At 36.9% G+C, this 19,118-nt stretch overlaps 2 protein-coding genes across 12 annotated transcripts in view; both read right to left on the reverse strand.

Moving 5' to 3' along the window:
- Nucleotides 1-426: 426 nt before the first annotated feature.
- LOC122146237 (nucleolus and neural progenitor protein-like) lies at nucleotides 427-1,405 on the reverse strand. 2 transcript variants are annotated; one of them, XM_042764527.1, is made up of 2 exons: nucleotides 994-1,405; nucleotides 427-867 (listed from the first exon to the last, which is right to left on the reverse strand). In XM_042764527.1, exons 1-2 carry the CDS (start codon nucleotides 1,258-1,260, stop codon nucleotides 841-843), a joined length of 294 nt encoding a protein of 97 aa, XP_042620461.1. In that variant the 5' UTR covers nucleotides 1,261-1,405; the 3' UTR covers nucleotides 427-840. The 2 variants fall into 2 exon arrangements, with proteins under 2 accessions (XP_042620461.1, XP_042620460.1); XM_042764526.1 differs by having other exon boundaries at nucleotides 989-1,404.
- A 6,014-nt stretch (nucleotides 1,406-7,419) lies between these two features.
- The window catches only part of LOC109082037 (syntaxin-binding protein 5-like), a 130,632-nt gene continuing 118,933 nt past the window's right edge, over nucleotides 7,420-19,118 (reverse strand). For 5 of the 10 annotated variants that reach the window (XM_042763756.1, XM_042763754.1, XM_042763759.1 and 2 more), the window contains 7 exons: nucleotides 17,237-17,335; nucleotides 14,439-14,678; nucleotides 13,978-14,341; nucleotides 12,869-13,034; nucleotides 11,795-11,906; nucleotides 10,052-10,272; nucleotides 7,420-9,951 (listed from right to left, as the gene is read on the reverse strand). In XM_042763756.1, the coding sequence (XP_042619690.1) occupies nucleotides 9,910-9,951; nucleotides 10,052-10,272; nucleotides 11,795-11,906; nucleotides 12,869-13,034; nucleotides 13,978-14,341; nucleotides 14,439-14,678; nucleotides 17,237-17,335 (1,244 nt within the window). In that variant the 3' untranslated portion in view covers nucleotides 7,420-9,909. The remainder of the gene's footprint in view (nucleotides 9,952-10,051; nucleotides 10,273-11,794; nucleotides 11,907-12,868; nucleotides 13,035-13,977; nucleotides 14,342-14,438; nucleotides 14,679-17,236; nucleotides 17,336-19,118) is intronic. The other 5 variants (XM_042763760.1, XM_042763757.1, XM_042763764.1 and 2 more) reach the window with 1 other exon arrangement.

Raw genomic sequence — 19,118 nt, forward strand, 5'->3', positions numbered from 1 at the left:
AATTCCAGGCAGGTGTGTTGAGGCAAGCTGGAGCTAAACTCTGCAGGCCCTCCAGGACCGAATTTGGAGACCCCTGATTTAGGTGAAGAAAAAGAAGAAAAAAAAACACTCCTCAGAGTTCACACACTTCCTTTTGACTACAGGTTTATTCTCTTCGTTTATTTCTGTGGATTGTCACATTCCATTCAGCAGAGGTCATTGGGAAACAACATGTCATTTTTCAATCCAAAATTAAAATTGTGCAGAAAAAGTCAGAGTATACAGTACATTATAGGGCTGGGCGATATATCTAACGATATGATCATGCGCATTTAGTCACTAAATCTGGCTCCGTGATTAGCGCTCCATTTGAAAGCAGGTGATGGCGATTTAGCGCTAATCACGGAGCCAGATTTACTGACTAAATGCGCATGATCATATCGTTAGATATCTCGCCCAGCCCTAATTATCATCAAAAGAATAAAGAAAAAAAAAAAACACTATGAACCCCTTAAAATCCAGAGGATGCAAAAATATCATCAATATCATCATTTAGCACATTTGGTTTCTGCATCGCAGTCTGAGAGTCCTTTTTTTCCCCCAGCTCCAGGTACCTTTTTGTTTCCTGACACCTCTTCTTTTGAGGATTGTTGCTGTGGCCTGCAGGTTCTGTGTTTCGATGAAACAAAGTCTTTAAATGGTCTAGAACACATCCTGGAAAATGTAGATCTGCATCTGGCAGTTCTGCAGCATGTCATGAAGAATCCATGGTGCCATTGAGTTCTCCAAAGTGCAGTGAAGGAACTGGAAAGTTTTTGTGGCAAAGTCTTTTGAAACATCAATGCCTTTTGAACCTTAAATTTAAACTTCTTTAATCTCTTCTTCACCCTGAAAAAAATAAATACAATATGATTAAATAGGATATACACACCTGCTTAAATAACAATTGATGTTTTTAAGAATGTCTCATGAATGAAACACAAATTTCAATTAGAGTATTTTTATGTACCCGACATCTTCAGCTTCCAGACACTCCATTCTCAGACACTTCAGGTGTAAGAAGGCCAGATGCTTACGCTCTTGATGAAACTTACAGCTTCGACACCAGTAAATCATTTCCATTAGATGGGCAGCCATATTTCTGAAAGACGACACCTTCTTCAGTGACTTCAAGAACATCATCTTTTGAAAGACTGCAGCTTGGCTTGAGAAGTCTGATTTCACCTGTGGCTCCAGAGACATCTTTAGGAAGAATGTTTCAAAATTAACCAGTGACTGCATTTCTATGAAAATGTCAGCATATTATTTTTAATATTATAAAAGACATTAGTAGTGAATATTTTTTTTATAATATTTACCTATTTTTGGTAACATATTTTAAATAATTGCTTTTGCAAAAAAAAAAAAAAAAACCTGCACATTTTTCAGTTCCTCCTACAAAAATAGACTTCTTTTTGCACATTCAGATAAAACAGTGTGTGTGTGTGTGTGTGTGTGTGTGTGTGTGTGTGTGTGTGTGTGTGTGTGTGTGTGTGTGTGTAAGAGAGAGAGAGAGAGAGAGAGAGAGAGAGAGAGAGACCTACCCTCAAGAAAAGGCTGCTTGGTGTGTAATCTTGTGGATAGAAAATTGCAAGGATTATGTATTTATTATTGGAAATACTATTATTATTAATTTATTATAGTAATAATACGTTATATTTTATACTTTGTTTTATTGCAAGGAACATGTATTTAATATTAAAATATTATTAATTTCGACTAATACTAATACATTTTGATATATTTTTTCTAGTTTTGTTTTATTATTAAAAAAAAAACGAATACATTAATAAAATGCAGTTACAATATAAACATTTTATGTGTATGGTGGTGCTTATAATAATGAAAAGCGCTTACTACAACGGCGCTATAAGCTCTGACTCTGTACAGAAAGTTCACCGCCCTGCAGGTGAATCGCAGGCACGGGCGAGAGCGCGCGCGAGGCTCTTGGTTTGATCATGTGCAGGTCTCCCCCCGCGCCGTGCATCCCGCTGAACACACTGTCCAGCTCTTTCTGCTCAAACGGGATTCTCACATTCTCCTGCGATATTCATATAAATAATAAGCTCTCAAACCGTGTTAAAAACGAAGCTCATTAAACACTGCAACAAAATCGTTTTGTAAACACTCATTATTTTCCACTCCATTTACAAAAAGTGTTAATAAGTTGGACATAATGTTTCTATTAGAGACAATACCTCTGAAAATCCCATTAACCATTAATGGTTGAGTGGTTGAAGCAAGACACAGTATTTAGAACACACTTAAAAGTTAGAGAAAATATCAAAACAATTATTTTAAAGAAATATAAGTTTGTTTGGTTTGAAATGAAACAATAGATAAAAAAAAGACCAGGATAGGAAAGAGCAGAGCAGAGGTTAGGAAAGACCAGGGCATGCTGTCACATTTCGATACTAATTTTGTTAGTAATCTGTTGATCAAGCCATGTCATAAAAAGTGTATTGCCCTCATAAACCCAGTTTGTGTGCTTTATGAAATGATAATAAATCCATTAGATACTTAACTAAAAGTACAATTTTATACCATATGGTGGTAAATTGTTCACTGTTGTTCCCTAACAATAAATGTTTTATTATGCTGAAAATTTAAAGCTGAACAGTAATTTTTAACAATATGAATAGTATAAAACGTATAAATGGAAATCTTTGTATGGACAAAAATGAAAAAAGTGCTTAATTTGTATGATGGAAATTTGGTTAGGATCTTTTATTTTGATGGAATCTAGAAATGTTGTGCTATTATTATACACTGAGTATGGTCAGTACAATCTCTATTATTGTGTAAAACAGGTTAAATTAATACAAATGAATTCACATTATTGTGATTTTGTTTAATATCAAGAACACAGACTTTTTTACTTGCGCAATAACAAGGGTAAAGTTTATCCTTTGGCTGTTCCACCAGCTCCATACCATCTCGAACCTTGGCCTCAGTGACCTGCATTTTAGCATACTTCTAAAAACAAAAATCACAGCTGGATGAGTGTAGAAATCTTATTTAATGTACAAAATTTTACTGTCAAAACTAAACAGAACAATATTACATCGTATATTACCTTTATTTCACAATGTGCAAGATCAGCTACATAGTTCTACCATTTGTAATCTTTCTATCCAATCACACACCCTCTTCCTTTTTTGTACAGGTGAAGCACTTTTATGTAGATTGTTTTATTTGCTGCAACATCATCACACTAAACAAGCATCTTTATCAACAGTACGAATCACATAAAATTCAAGTAGCCGCCGTGGTCTTGACCTCCAACACTTCCGCACCTCAAACGCACACAGGTTTATTGCTTAGAAGTGCTTTGAGGCCAGAACATGTTTAAAGATTAATGTTTCCAGTCGATGGTTATGGATAACCATAAAGTGCTGGGGTCCATGAACGCAGGGTTACTTGTTCTCAGTGACTACTGTGAACACACAGGAAACTTGGGACCATCCAAAAAAATTATATATTTAGTGGGGTGAATGCCTATTGATACTGAGTTCACAGAGAGTTAAAAAGATGATAAAAATAAAAATATTTGTAACAAAAATGAAAAAAGTGTATTTGTGTACATACACTTTATTTTTTGTACCTAACCCTAACAATACAAATGTAAAATAATATGTAAATACCCAGAGCAGACCTAGGTAGAGTCATACAGAAAAACGCAGAAACAAGTCTTTATTACATGATAAAGGGAAGTGCTTCTAGTCATACTACCATCTTATCAACACAGACAGTAAAATAACCACTGAATGTGTGTGCCGTGCAGATGGCAAGATGTGCGCTATCTAATCATTGTGATTTGAGTCCTTGAGAACAACACATAAAACTTGAATAAAGATGGAAGATCAAGACAAGATAAGATATACACACTGATCAATTCATAAAATAAAAAATGTGAATAAAGAAAATGATCAAGAGAAAAAAACGTGTTAAAAAGAAAAAACAAACAACCAAAAGTCTGTAGTACACTGACGGTGTAGTCACTGCTACAATAGACACAAGAGCACGGAATGAAAAAAAAAAAAAAAAAAAAACCTGAAAGAGTTTGAAGTAGTAACAGAATATACTGTCACCCATCAGATGAGTTTGTGCAAACTGCTGACCTGCCAGGGCGATCCTTTTTGCCTTTAAACAGAAGAGAAAAACAGAAAGGTGGCAGGATTGTTCATGCAGTCAGCTGTTTCAGTCATATTTTAAACAGTGCAATCTGCACAACAACTGCGTCTAAACAAGAATTGAGCATTTTCTATTTTTGCACTTTGCTATTAGATTAAAATGAATAAAAATTACACCATACACTTCTCCCAGGACTCTGTGATCAAATTGAACCAATTCCCGCATGATTTGTAATTGCAACTGTAGTTCTCCCAAAATACATAAATGTAAAAATAATGCAATATATATTATATTAATTATTTTATATAATACATATATTTTATTTAATGGCTATTAATTGTCTCACTAATAACCAGAGTAATCGCAAATTCAGTACTTTTGGGATATGCTACTCATTCATCCATTATATTATATAAAATACAGCGGGTATAGAAAAGAACCCCCCCCCCCCCCCCCTCCAAATTGAAAAGATATAACACTGTGTCAGAAAAAAAAAGAAAGAAAGAAAATAAACAGAATCACTGAGATGGAGAAAAGATCACCCTGTCTTAAAAATGACTTGTAAACTCAATCAGGTGTAGCTAATTACCTTCTCAATGGCAGACAAAGCCATTTGACTTTCAATAGTGATAATCTGTGGTCTTTTTGAGTAACTAAGCATGAAAAGAGCTTTCCTGGAGCATTTCAGTCCTTGGTAGAGCAACTGAAGCAAACAATCAACTATGAGTAGCCATCAAAAGATCACCGGGATAAAGTTGTGGACAGCCACAAGTCAGGTGATGGATAAACATTTTTTTTACAAAGGCTTTATCAATGCCTAGAAGCACAGTGAAGTCTATTATTAAGTGGAGGGTATCTGGTACAACACAAACCCTCCATAGATCAGGACGTCGCTCCAAACTGGATGAAAGAGCCTAAAGGAAACTGGTCAGAGAGGCTACCAAGAGGCCTACAGCAACTCTGAAGCAGCTGCAGGAATTTATGACAAAGAGTGGTCACTGTGTGCATGTGACAACAATATCACAAATTCTCCACAAATGTGGCTTGAATGGGAGGGTTGCAAGAGAAAAGCCACTCCTCTAGATAGGCCACATGCAGTCACAAAACGCACCTTGAAGATTCTGAGTCAGATGAGACTAAAATTTCATTATTTGGCCTCGACGAATGTCTGGTGGAAATCCAATACAGCTCACCATCCAAATAACAGCATTCCTCCAGTAAAGCATGGAGGTGGTAATATCCTGTTATGAGGGTGTTTCTCTGCAGCAGGGACTGGAGCACTTGTCAGGATAGAAGGAAAAATGGATGGGTCAAAATACCACCAAATTCTTGAGGGAAATCTGCTGCCCTCTGACAGAAAGATGTCAATGGGAAGAAGGTTTACCTTCCAACATGACAATGACCCAAAGCACACAGCAAAACTGAGCACACAGTGGTTAAAGGAGAAAAAGGTGAATGTCCTTGCATGTCCTACTCAGAGCCCAGACTTAAACCCCACTGAAATTCTGTGGAATGACTTGAAGACTGCAGTCCACAAATGCTCACCATTAAATTTAACTGAACTTCAGCAGTTCTGCAAAGAAGACTGGGCAAATATTGCAAAGTCTAGATGTAAAGTTAGTAGAGATGGAGACATATCCCAACAGACTAAAGGATGTAATTAAAGCAAAAGGTGGTTCAACAAAATACTGAAACAAGGGGATGATCCTTTTTCCAACTCAGTGATTCTGTTGTTGTTTTTTTGTTTTTGTTTTTTTTTTTTTTGACATTGTTGGTGTTATATATTTCACTTGGATGTTATAAGATGCACTTTGTAAATACAGCTGGATAAAACAAAACACTTTATAATATAAAGGAACAGCCCTATTCTGGAAAAGGGGGCGGGGAGCAGCAGATCATTTGCATTTAAAGATACATGCACGAAAACAGTGTGTTTATTTTCAGAATGATGTAATCAATGATCGGTGGGGTATTTTGAGCTGAAACTTCACAGACACATTCTGGGGACACTTAAACACTATATATATTGTAGAAAGAGGTATAATAGGTCACCTTTAATAAAATCTCTTCAATGATTCTTTGCATTTCAAGGATCAGCAGGGAATTCTTCTTTATGCTGTATATGGAAAATTAGAGACTTAAAAAGTAGTTTATGTTGCATTATAAGTTCTTTAGAACTGGGTTTTAGTCGCTGGCTGTGTAAGCACTAATATAGTTTCCTTAAGAAAGAATAAAATGATCTTAGTGGAAATATTGAGGTTCTATTGTGGTTTTCATTTTTGGTTCTAGCTGAAACCTTTATTTAATGTACTGTGATTTATCAACTGGGGAAGCATGGTGATATCTAATAATTAAAATTGTAATGTTACCACTTTCACATGTGGTGTGTTGCCTTAAAGAAAATAACAGTATAAGTGTTTTAATGCAGGGTTTGAACCCACAACCTATATTTTTCAGCCAGATGTACACTAAGCCTAGTGTCCCATTCTGGTCTTCCAGCAGAGCTGACTCACTTTCTTCCGGTGGTGTCCATTGTCTGTATGAAGCAGAACCGAGCAGGAAGGACAATATTTGTTTCAAATCCAGGACCCCAGATTAAAGTTTTGCTCGTGCTGGGGGCTTCCGCTGCCTTTGATCCTGTGTACGTCAATGATGCAGTGTACTGGAAGCTGATTGGCTGTCTAATAGCAAGAGCAAAGATGCCTGTAAATGCTACTTGACTCGGCGCTGCTTCAATGCATACATTGTACATAAGGGATCCGTTAATCACAATGAGCTTAAAACTCGTACAAAAAAATAATAAGGTATTGCAACTCAATTAAAAAAAAAAGAGATTCCAACAACAGATAGATAGATAGATACATAGATAGATAGATAGATAGATAGATAGATAGATAGATAGATAGATAGATTCAATAAATAAATTTAAATAATAATTTAAATTTTATTCAATAAATAAATTTAAATAAATTTAAATTTAAAATGAATAATATATATATATATATATATCTATATATATATATATATATATATATATATATATATATATATATAGTATATATATATATATATAAATGGGTTTGTACCCCTTGGAACTAACCTCACAGTAAATGATAGGAGACCAAAAGAAAAAAAAACTGTCTTAGCATTTATATGAAACTAAGCAATCTTCTTTGATCCATATAGGAAAACACATTTAGTTATTATGGCACTGTTGGTTGACAACTTACTAGCCCATCATATTACAGAAACAAACCAGTCTTATGATGTTGTGTACATCAATAAATGTTTATTTCAATTTGATTTGCATCAACATATTTTTCCATGTTATTTTCAAGAACCTCTATAACACTACTAGAATATCGATAAGAACGAAAGGTGGCATTATCCATTTAAACAAGACCGACGTTACTGCCTTCTCTGAAGGTATCAGAGGACCAGGTGTTAGGGTGGAGGAAACTACAGTTAGACCTACAGAACTTCAGTCAGAATATCAGACACAGTACCATCTTTAAACAGGTATGACATTCACAGAGGAATATCCAAATCACATAATTTAGTTCAATGACCATGTCGCTCTCCTCCAGGTTGAACTGTACATTTTTATATAAAAACTGAGAACATTCAAACAAAACACCCTGTCTCTGAGAGTCAGTTTTTACTTATTTTGACACTGAAGAGGAATTATTGGAAAATCATTTGAAACAAATATAATGGTGAACATGAACTAAAACCCACAGGTTTCTTCAGCAGAGACCATCTTTAAATGGTTTTGGCATCTTAGAGTCTTGAGTGTCCTCTTGAGTCCAAATCTCCACACATGCAATGTCTTCCTTCCTTAATCATGAGCTATTATTTCAACAGAAAAGCATAAGGTAAAAAAAAAAGTAATATTGCGTAAGAGCCCAAGTTTGACTAATGGTTGATGATGTGTATTTTTGTGAGCCTTGAGTTCGTATTTAAATGCACAACACTTACGTTACTGAGTAGCAGCTTGTATCTACAAAGCCAAATGGGCAGAGGCATGGACTACGGAAGATATGCTGAGATTGTTACAGTAAAGCACTAGAAGGTCAGAGGTCATCAGAGGACAAATCATCAAAACACAACATGAATCTCAAATACGATTCTGGAAGATTTAGTTTACACGTAACACTAATTCACGTGCGGACTGTGGGGCGACTCGCTCGATTTGATCTTTCCAGACACATATTCAAAAAACATGAATATTCATCAGTAGCGCCCACTGATCAGTCTAAACACCATTTCCACAGTCAACTGACAACCAGAAGACACAACCAAACAATCGTCTGACACTACAGTAATAAGGTAGAAAACATCGTTTTGACTTTATATTAAAAGAAAAAAGGAGAAGAAACGAACGCAAGTTGTCCCTTGTACTGGAATGTGAGAGAAATCTCTCCATGATGCATTCAAACTTTGGCAAAGAAAACAAAGGTCACTCACTCGTTGTCCTCAGTAAGGTACAAAACAATGCACAATCTTTGTTACACGTGCCTCAAGGCAACCGAAGAGATTAGAAACGAAATAACAGGCCAGCTGAGATTGACCTTTTAAAGTAAAACGAACATCATGACGGATTAGAAAACAAATCAAACTGTATTTGTACTTCTACAGACACGCATGAAGAGCCAACCCTTCTGTCTGAGTTTGGCTGTCTTGTCTTATCTACACATAAAAGCCCAGAATATCAACCACAGATGAGTTAATTCATCGCTAGTTTACAGTTGAAGATACTTCACCCATCTAGAATATGGCACGTTAAGTATTACATATGAGAAACACGCTCGAAAAGGACCTCACAGACACGCACTCGTAACGTGGCGCCAAATACATTTTAATACTCACACTTCTAAAACTATGTCACATCATATGTCTCTAGGAGAGGGTGAAGTACCTTTTGAAGACAGATTAAAAAGTTTATGGTGCTGACTGTGAGCTAGCAGCAAAGAAAACGGAAAAAGTTTGTGTTTGAGACTGAACGTTGTGGGAGTGGACAACTGAGTCACCGTTGGCCTGATTTGCAGTACGAGGGTGGATAAATTGCTGTCAGGTATGACAAGACAAAAGTGGTAAATTCTGAAAATATACATCGCTGAAAGGAACAGTATGGCGTTGTCAAAAAAAAAAAAATTAAATATATATATATATATATTGGCCTTATAGCATTGCAGGTATACATTTTTTTGTTTATATATATTGTTTGCTATTTCAAAAAATATAAAGTTTTTGTCATAGTTTCTATTATTGGCTTAGGTTATTAAATAAAAGTTTGTTAATCTTTTATTTCCCTTTTGTTTTAAAGTAACATGCTGCTTTTTAATATGGCAGTTTTACGTTTTTATAGGTCATCCATTTGTTTCATGCACTCTTGTTGATTTCGTAACTTCCCATGTATCTACACGGCGTGAGCCAACTTGATTCTTGTGAGGAGACCCCCATCAACCTCTGTACATAAATGTAGATGTCGTCTGATTTACAACATAGGTATGGAACCCCTCTTACTCTTAAATGCTTACGGTACATGTCCATTGTATTGTAATCTTGTCTTAGACTTTTCAACCAATAAGAATAAGACAATCCTATACACAGACAGAAGAGAAGCTGAACAGCCCTCAAGTCCTTCTTGGTCCATCCGTCTCGCTTGCTCTCTCTCTTTTAAAGAGTGAAAGTCCAAGTACCAGAGTGGCACCCTCTTGTGGCACGAGTATGAAACGCACCCTCCCCGAGGATCCACTAAAACTGATACCACTTCTTGTCTTTGCATTTCAGCATCAGCTGTGGAGGGTGAAAGTGAAAACAAAGAGATTGTATAAGCACATTAAGATTTATTTATATTAATATTTCTGTTTTCTCATTCTCTCGCTCTCTTACATACCTCGTGAGCGTGTTTAGAGAAGGTTTCGGCACTGGTCATCATCAGCGCGGTCCTCTCCTCAAGCTCCCCCAGCCTCTGTCCTCTCTCGTCCAGGGCAATGCGAGCTCGGGCCAGCTCTCCCACCACTCCGCCTGCTGCCGCCTTCATGCCCTCCATTCCACCCTGTCCTGGGATGTGCTGTGCCAGGCTGCGGGACGCCTTACCTGCTGCTGCCTCACCAACTACAGAGCAGGAGAGAAAAAGGGAAACAAGACAGTGTTGTTATTGTTAACTAAAACTAAAGTAATTAAAAAGTAATTCAACTAATTAATTAAAAGGGAATCTTAAAATATTAAAATAAGAGCTAATTCAAAATATTAAGAAATTTTATAATATTATATAAATTATACTTAACACTAAAACAAGGGAAAATGGGAAAAGAGAATAAAAGAGAGAAGTATTTCAGATTTACAGATTAAAACTGATTTAAAGATTTTTCAAATTAAAACGGTCATTTTATATGTCAATCAAGCAGTCTGCTCCTGTCTTAGCGGGCAGTTCTGAACTCAGATGTTGAACCAGACTTCAGATGATAGTAAAAGTGCTGGATCTGTGAGAATATGCTTGTGTACACACACACACACACACACACACACACACACACACACACACACACACACACACACACATACACAGAGGAGTGATAAACTGGTTTAGCACCTCAGTATTTGAACGAGCTCTTGTTACATTATAGTCCTCCACGTCCGCTACATCCCAAAAACTCTAACAACCTAATAATACCTAGAATATCAAAGTCAACTGTGGGCGGCAGATCCTTCTCCTATTTAGCGCCCAAACTCTGGAATAACCTACCTAACATTGTTCGGGAGGCAGACACACTCTCGCAGTTTAAATCTAGATTAAAGACCCATCTCTTTAACCTGGCTTACACATAACACACTAATACGCTACTAATATCCAAAATCCGTTAAAGGATTTTTAGGCTGCATTAATTAGGTAAACCGGAACCGGGAACACTTCCCATAACACCCGATGTACTTGCTACATCGTTAGAAGAATGGCATCTACGCTCATATTAGTCTGTATCTCTCTTATTCCGAGGTCACCGTGCCCACCAGATCCAGTCTGTATCCAAGTCAGATGGTCAATGCAGTCACCCGGATCCAGTATGTATCCAGCCCAGATGGTGGATCAGCACCTAGAAAGGACCTCTACAGCCCTGAAAGACAGCGGAGACCAGGACTAGAGCCCCAGAGACGGATCCCCTGTAAAGACCTTGTCTCAGACGACCACCGGGACAAGACCACAGGAAACAGATGATTCTTCTGCACAACCTGACTTTGCTGCAGCCTGGAATTGAACTGCTGGTTTCATCTGGTCAGAGGAGAACTGGCCCCCCAACTGAGCCTGGTTTCTCCCAAGGTTTTTTTCTCCATTCTCTCACTGATGGAGTTTTGGTTCCTTGCCGCTGTCGCCTCTGGCTTGCTTAGTTGGGGACACTTCATTTACAGCGATATCGTTGACTTGATTGCAAATTATTGCACAGATACTATTTACACTGAACTGAGCTGCATGATGACATCACTGAATTCAATGATGAACTGCGTTTAACTGTCATTTTGTATTATTGACACACTGTTTTCCTAATTAATGTTGTTCAGTTGCTTTGACGCAATCTTTTTTGTTTAAAGCGCTATATAAATAAAGATGACTTGACTTGACTTGATAAACAACTACACTCACACAACTCCTCTCGGTCGAAGGTTTGGGCATTGCCGCCAAAAAAGCCCTTGAGAAAGCCACGGTTCTGAGCCTCAGGGGTCTCGATGGGTGTAAAGAGCTCCCCTAACATCTCCTGAAATTAACAGAGAACAAAAATCTGATCAAATATTGGAATGAAAGAGACAGCATGACAGTCAAATCAAAACTTCACCAGCAGATGTCAGTATAGTGCCACATTTCACAAAGGAATGTAAAATGGAAAGTTTTGACAAGACAATACCTTTTTCTTGCTCTTGTGTGTTTGACAGAGACAGTTATTAAGAAAGAGGCTATGTTTAGAATGAAATACTATACAGTATGCATTAAAAATGGTCTACATTTAAAATGGTATGTGAAACAGAATGCACTACGCAATAATAATTCAAACAGTAGTATGCCACATTGCTGTGTAGAAGATAGCAAGCAGCCTTCAAAAGTTTTATTATTATTATTATTATTATTATTATTATTATTATTATTATTATTATTATTATTATTATTATTATTATTATTATTCAATTTAGATTAATTTTATAAAATAATGTGGCAAAAATTTGTCAAACTAGAAATAAATTAAGTCAGTGACATTGCATTGTGGAATACAAACAACTGGGTGTGTAAAATAAAATACTTTTATTTATCCACATATTAAAATGATCAAAAGTGAAAGTAATAATCAAATAAAATAAATTTATATATATATAAAACCTAGCACATACTGCAATAATAGAATGAATACTATGGCATTATGCTATTTCCATCCTAACCAGACAGAGGGGGAACGACAGAGGGAGGGAAAGGACAGAATGACAACCTGTGTGGCAGAAATTACAGCCGAGATGCAGTTCGGCTCAGCTCAGCAGAGCTCAAAGCATCCATGACAAGCATGACATTTCACTTCAATAACCACCATAAGCATGCACGCGCGCGCACACACACACACACACACACACACACACACACACACACACACACACACACACACACACACACACACACACACACACACACACACACATTGACTGTCCTCCTGAACACACACAAAGGCACAGCCACCTGTAGGTTGTCACACATCTCCTGGCTGTAAGTGATTCTCTGTATCTCTGTGGGGGAGCACAGATACAGTGCCTGCCCTCCGTTGGTGAAGCAGAATGTTCTAGCAATGCGCATGTCCGTTAGTGGCAGGTAGTTGACGTCTAGCAGAGGCCGTAAACTGGGAAGGCTGTAAAACATATACACATATAAGATAACAGGCTTAGCAACTGCATTCCAATATCCGGAAATGACAGTGAAAATATTATACAGCACTGAAGGCAGGATTTAGTATGAAAACAACAAAAGCACAGCGCAGCCCTTCTGACTAGGGGTTTAGTGTTCATTGAAGGATTGAACTGGTTTCTATAATCTGGATTAAACTAAAAAAAATCGATACCAAAAAGGTTTTGAGCTGGTATATTAAAGGAATGTTTCAGGCTCAATATAAATTAATCTCTATTGACAGAACCTGTCAAATTCTGTCGGTTACCACAGATACCTCAGTTTACTCATCAAAGGTGTTCTGGAGGATTTAAAAACTCATTTCTCATGCTAATACACTTATGTTATTCTGTACAGAAATGTGTGAAGGAATTAGAACAGTCTGCATTATCGCTGTAAACAGATTTTTAGAAAGAGACCCTGTTCCAGGCTTTACTGGTTTTACATGGTCATAACAAGGGATGAAAACTTTGATATAATAATAATAATAATAATAATAATAATAATAATAATAATATAATAATAATTATTATTATTATTATTATTATTATTATAAATATTTTTTAAATTATTTCTATATTTTCCCCCTTTTATGCCACAAAGATGATCAATAGACCTTAAGTTCTGTTCAGTTAATAATTCTGTTAATTACCACAGACAGATCTTTTTACCTGTCCCTCAGTTTGTTAAATCAATACTACTACTACGTTTTTAATTTATTATGTTCCTATATTATTTCTGTTTTAATGTCTATAAATGATCACCAGTTTAGATATTAGACATTTAAATTTTAGTTTTTCCATGAGGGCCTAGAACCAACAATCTTCTGGTTACCACCCCGGAGCTCTAGTCACTACACCACAGTTTCCCAATTGACACAACAACAACAACAAAACGTTAATGCAAACCTCAAAGTCATTATGTGTCCATTGGCGCAGAAGCAGGCCAGACAAACACTGTTACAAACCGACACCACGTCAGCCCGTAGCACGAAGGACGACTCAGTGATGTTATGCACATATAGACAGGCCTGGGAGGGCATGAAGAAGACCTTGGCCTGCCTCTCCGAACACACTACAGCTAAGTGACCATCTCCACTGGCCTCCTGAGAAGACGAGGGTGAGAAGTTGACCAGTTTCCGCTTCCGGGGTCGATCGGGGTGATCTGGGGCATGTTGGTCCCGCCACACCTCGTAGGGACTGTTGATAAGAGCGCCTCCACAGTCCAGGAAACCAATCCGCAGAATGGAGCCCTTCAGCATTAACACTGTGCCTGAGAGGGAAAACCAGAGAAAGAACAAAAGCATGAGGATAGAAACATTGCATTTACGGGCATTCAAGAATTAGAAATGGAGGAAATCAAGACATACCAGTGGGGGCCACAGTAACAGGGTCTTCTAGGCGTTCCTGCTCATCCGTAGGAATGGACATTGGTATAATGAGCACCAGGCCCAGACTTGTGCCCACCCACAAGCATGGCGTAGGCAGGGTGTCTGACTTACGCCCGTATGACTCTGCAAACTGCAGGGTGGTTACAGCCTCTTTAGTCTCCCTGTCTATGCTGGAAACGCTAGAACTCCGGGAACGGCTGAATGAGTTTTCTCGACTCTCTGAGAAAGAATGGAGAAGGGGAGAGAGAAAGAGAGGGTGGGGGAGAAAAGAAATGTCAGGAAAGACAGATTGATGAGTAGTAAAAGATAAGGAATATCAAAGAGTGAAAAGAAAAAAAGAAAAAGATGGGAGAAGAATCCTTATGCTGTTAAAAAGTGGAATGACTGAAAGTGGAGTCACTCCATATGTGCGTTCACAATTACATTTAAACCACATCAACCAGAATCCAAGTTATATAGTGATACAGATGTGCAGTTGCAAACGCAACTCTCTGTTGTTTTTTAGATTTGTTATTGAAAAAGTAAAACAATAAATAATGTACATGCAGGACAGGGTTCACATATCTATCGAATTAAAACATTGAAATTCTCTTATTCACATGATCAGACATGTCACAGATTTCATTCACATACACAGAGGACACATAGAACACACTCTCACAACTTCTTCTCTATCTTTACCATCCTTTTGACCATGAATTGTTTCCAGGTTCATATTCACTGCATACAGTATTCATATAGCCAGGCCCACACCTAAAAATGTTTCTGGACTGATTTACCCTTCATTCAATTCTTGAAATTCTCCCTCCCTTAATCTGAGGCATGTCACTGAAAAACCCAGGCAAAAAAAGGCTTTTTTTTTTTTTTTTTTTGCAATACAACATTTGGATTATTTGTTATTGTCATATCTTATTTGACATTCAGTATCTTGATGTACTATTGCATGCATTACAAGAAACCAAAAATTCTATATTGGAATTGGAATAGCGTTTTCCATTGAGAATCGTGTTCATCCTGCAGAACAAAAGTGTACTGCATTTTCATAACATAAACCCATTATAAGGAAACAGACATTTGTCATAATGTCAGAACACGGGTTTGTGTATGTAGTGATGGAAGAAAAGTAATTTGTGAAGAGAATACAAAATGTTTGTAGGTATATCAAAAATATCAAAAGTGTTTCTAAGGTATGAGCTACAATACTTTTGAATACTTTATAATGTATTATTACTTAAATACTTAACTTCTGCTTCTGGGTCATTCTCAGGAAACAGTGTTGTTTGTGTGCTACATGTGTTCTCATGTTCTTCAACTAAAAGAGTAAATTAACATGGTATTGCACTCAGTAACATTATATAATAAATGTATCTCTTTATTGTGTTGAGTATGTATAAATAAATAAATGTTTTCCATTGGACTTCTATTATGTTCCCCTTTGTTCTGCGTGCCTCAACAGTTCAGCTCTGTTATTAGAAAAATAAATATAGTGATAAATTTTCCTGTGTTTTTTAAAAAAACACAGGAAAACTATCTGTAAATAATGTGCTAGCTCAGACCATTTTTAATATTAACTGCATTTTCCACATTTAGCCTCAAAACATCTTGAAAGGTCAGCAAAAAACGTTTTTCAAATGGTAAGACATTGTAAGAAAACAAATGATTTGAAATAATGTAGCATTTTACAGTTCTGTTCAAATATTTGGGGTTTGTAAGTTTTTTTTTTTTTTTAAGAAATGATTACTTTTATTAATTACAGATTATTAAATTGATCAAAAGTGAATGTGTATTTCAAATAAATCAGCATATCAGAGTGATTTCTACAGTGATACAGAAGATCATGTGACACCGAAGACTGGAGTAATGGCTGCTGAAAATTCAGTTTTGCCATCACAGGAATAAATAACATTTTTTAATATTTCACAATGAAAAATGGCTATTTTAAGCTGTAGTATCTCACACAATATTACAGATATTATTGTATTTTATTTTTGATCAAATAAATGCAGCCATGACATAAGAGGCTCTTGCCAACCCCTAACTTTGAATCTGTAGTATATTTAGGATTTTAGTTAATTATATAAGCTTTGAATAAATGAACAAGCAAACGAATGAATTTATTTTCTGGCACAAACAAGATTGTTTCTTGAGAATGACTCTTCTATGGCCTGGTGAAGGTCCTCTTTTTCCTTATTATCTGACACATATGCATGAAACATAAAACCAGCATGATGGTCATGATAGCACACCTTACTGTTCTGTGTACACTATCCCCCAGTTTGACCCCTTACTATTAAAGAATGACATCTGTTTTAAGAATGACCTCACAACATTCACCTAACAACATTAATGATTGATAATACTGACATAATCATTAGATCTCCCTTAGACATTGACATACAGAAAGTGTTTTCCTGATACAGGTTAAGCCTTGCCTTGGACAGATCACTTTTTGTCACATAAAGTCCAGGACTAGATTTAATCTGTGTCTCGGAGATGTCACAGTGCTTGGGATAGACAGACGACTACAAGCCAACAACACTGCATTTCGACAGAGGCTGGTGTGAAACACAAAGCAAACATCATTGTAATGTCCAGCTGCCAGCAACTACGGTGTAAAACCAAACCTGACGATGAACAGCAAGGTGAAGACTCTGAACATCATTGAACGTGACGAGAGAGGGATTCTGACCAAGCAACTAAGCTACACGACAGGACGGAGGGAGACGTGACGCTACAAGGTGAGTGGTCCTTGTAACCCTCAAAAAGACCCTCCTTACCTCTCTCGCTCCAGGAGTAGGTGGTGATGTGATGCTCATCATGGGAGTACATACTGACTCCGTGTAACTGCTGCAGCATGGCTCGTCGGGACGGATACCCTATCCATCGAACGCACATACACACACGACACCCCAGCGACCACAATCACACACACATAAATACAATGATCCACGTCCACGACATACAAAATGACACAAACATAGACACCAATATCAGACGTATACCAAAACACGAAAAAGACATGACCAGAACATCACGGCGTACAGAGAGTGACAGAAAAAGAGAAAGAGAAAACAGATAAACCAATATGCAAGAAAGAAAGAAAGAAAGAAAGAAAGAAAGAAAGGGTCCTGACAGGTCAATATATTTTTTTTTTCTAATACCTGTCCACAACATTTCAGAAGATTTGATTTAAAAAAATGAAAAACGTCGACAGAATGAAATCCTTTCTTGGCTGTGATAGTTTTTCTCAAGGATACTATGCCTATAGCTGTGTGTGTTTATGATCACAGTAATTAATGGGACAATTCACTCATAAATGTAATTTCTGTCATCATTTACTCACCATCATGTCAGTCCAAACCTGTACCACTGGCTTCAAAATATTTAAAAACTTGTAATATAGTGTATTAGTGATGGGAAGTTCTGATCATTTTCCTGACTGGGATCTTTGAATCTTGTTCAGCAAAATGAACAAATCTTTATTTATGTCATTTCATTCATATGAGCAGAGTTCTTAAAAATAATTAAAATGTTACATTTCCAGTAGCCAAATTTCTCCAACACTTCTGCTTATGTCAACTTTGACCATTCCAAATGAGAAACTCATAATACCAGCCAAAGACAAATTATGAGAAATAATTAAATTGCTACTCAACTGTATCTTCTTGTCTGAGTTATTTATATTCTGGGAGCTTGTTTCCTCTAAGCAGAATCTAAAATATCATAGTTGCAGTAAAATATTGTAGTCACCCATGGAATAATTTCTGTTTCCTTTGCATTGCCTATGCAGCTTTCATGTGACAAAAGAATGATCGACTAGCACCAGAAGACTTGAGAAGTTAACTAATCATTTATGTTTCCCACAAATGTTCACCTTCTGAGTCATGAAAGACAGAATGTTGCACATTCCTGGTCACAAAAACACTGAACAAATCACTCTTTGAGACAACTTGTAATTCCAGTGTCATTTACAGTAAAAGACTCACGAGAGACACATCACTTTTGCATACAAAATGATATGTATGTATACTTCTACAGTATGGAAATTTTACTTTTTTGGACATTTCTAGTCACAGTGTGCTTTCACACAGTGTCCAGCAGCATAAACATTCTTTAAAATATCTTCTTTTAAGTTCCACAGAAGATACAAAGTCTAATGGGTTGAAATGGCATGAAGGTGAATAAATGATGACAGAATTTTCATTTAAGGGGGTATCTACCCCATTAACACTGACCAAAACTGGACACTGATGTCTCATAGCATTCATTTCCCAAACAACATAACACAAAGCAAACAGAACACAAACCCACAAATTTCAATCTCACACAGTGCAAAATGGTCACACACGAAATCACATATAACTTTGTGGGAAGACACGCAAATTAACCTATTCTACTGACGCCTCCTGTATCTGCGGGGACTGTGAATATAATTAGTCGTATCCATCCTGTTAGCCTATTAGTGTGAATATTTCATGATAGAGATGGGTGACAGAACAGATCTGCTCGCTCGTTCGCGCTCTCCCTGGGACTTTTTTGCTGAGGTCACTGACTGTCAATCACTCCAGGGGAGCCAAATTACACACCTGTTATTAGAAACACCAGCAACGCCCTCTCTCTGTGGGACACTCAAATGATTCTGTGGAAATAAGTTTTTTT

The sequence above is a fragment of the Cyprinus carpio genome, chromosome A9 (assembly GCF_018340385.1).
Source record: "Cyprinus carpio isolate SPL01 chromosome A9, ASM1834038v1, whole genome shotgun sequence".
In the NCBI taxonomy this organism is placed as follows: domain Eukaryota; kingdom Metazoa; phylum Chordata; class Actinopteri; order Cypriniformes; family Cyprinidae; genus Cyprinus; species Cyprinus carpio.

What these genes read in the sequence shown, in the direction of transcription:
- LOC122146237 (XM_042764526.1), bottom strand. Translation starts at nt 1,260, where the DNA reads ATGCAGTCACTGGTTAATTTTGAAACATTCTTCCTAAAGATGTCTCTG. An exon ending in CTGGAAGCTGAAGATGTCGG is followed by an intron (nt 868 to 988) that starts GTACATAAAAAT and finishes TATTTTTTTCAG; the next exon opens with GGTGAAGAAGAGATTAAAGA.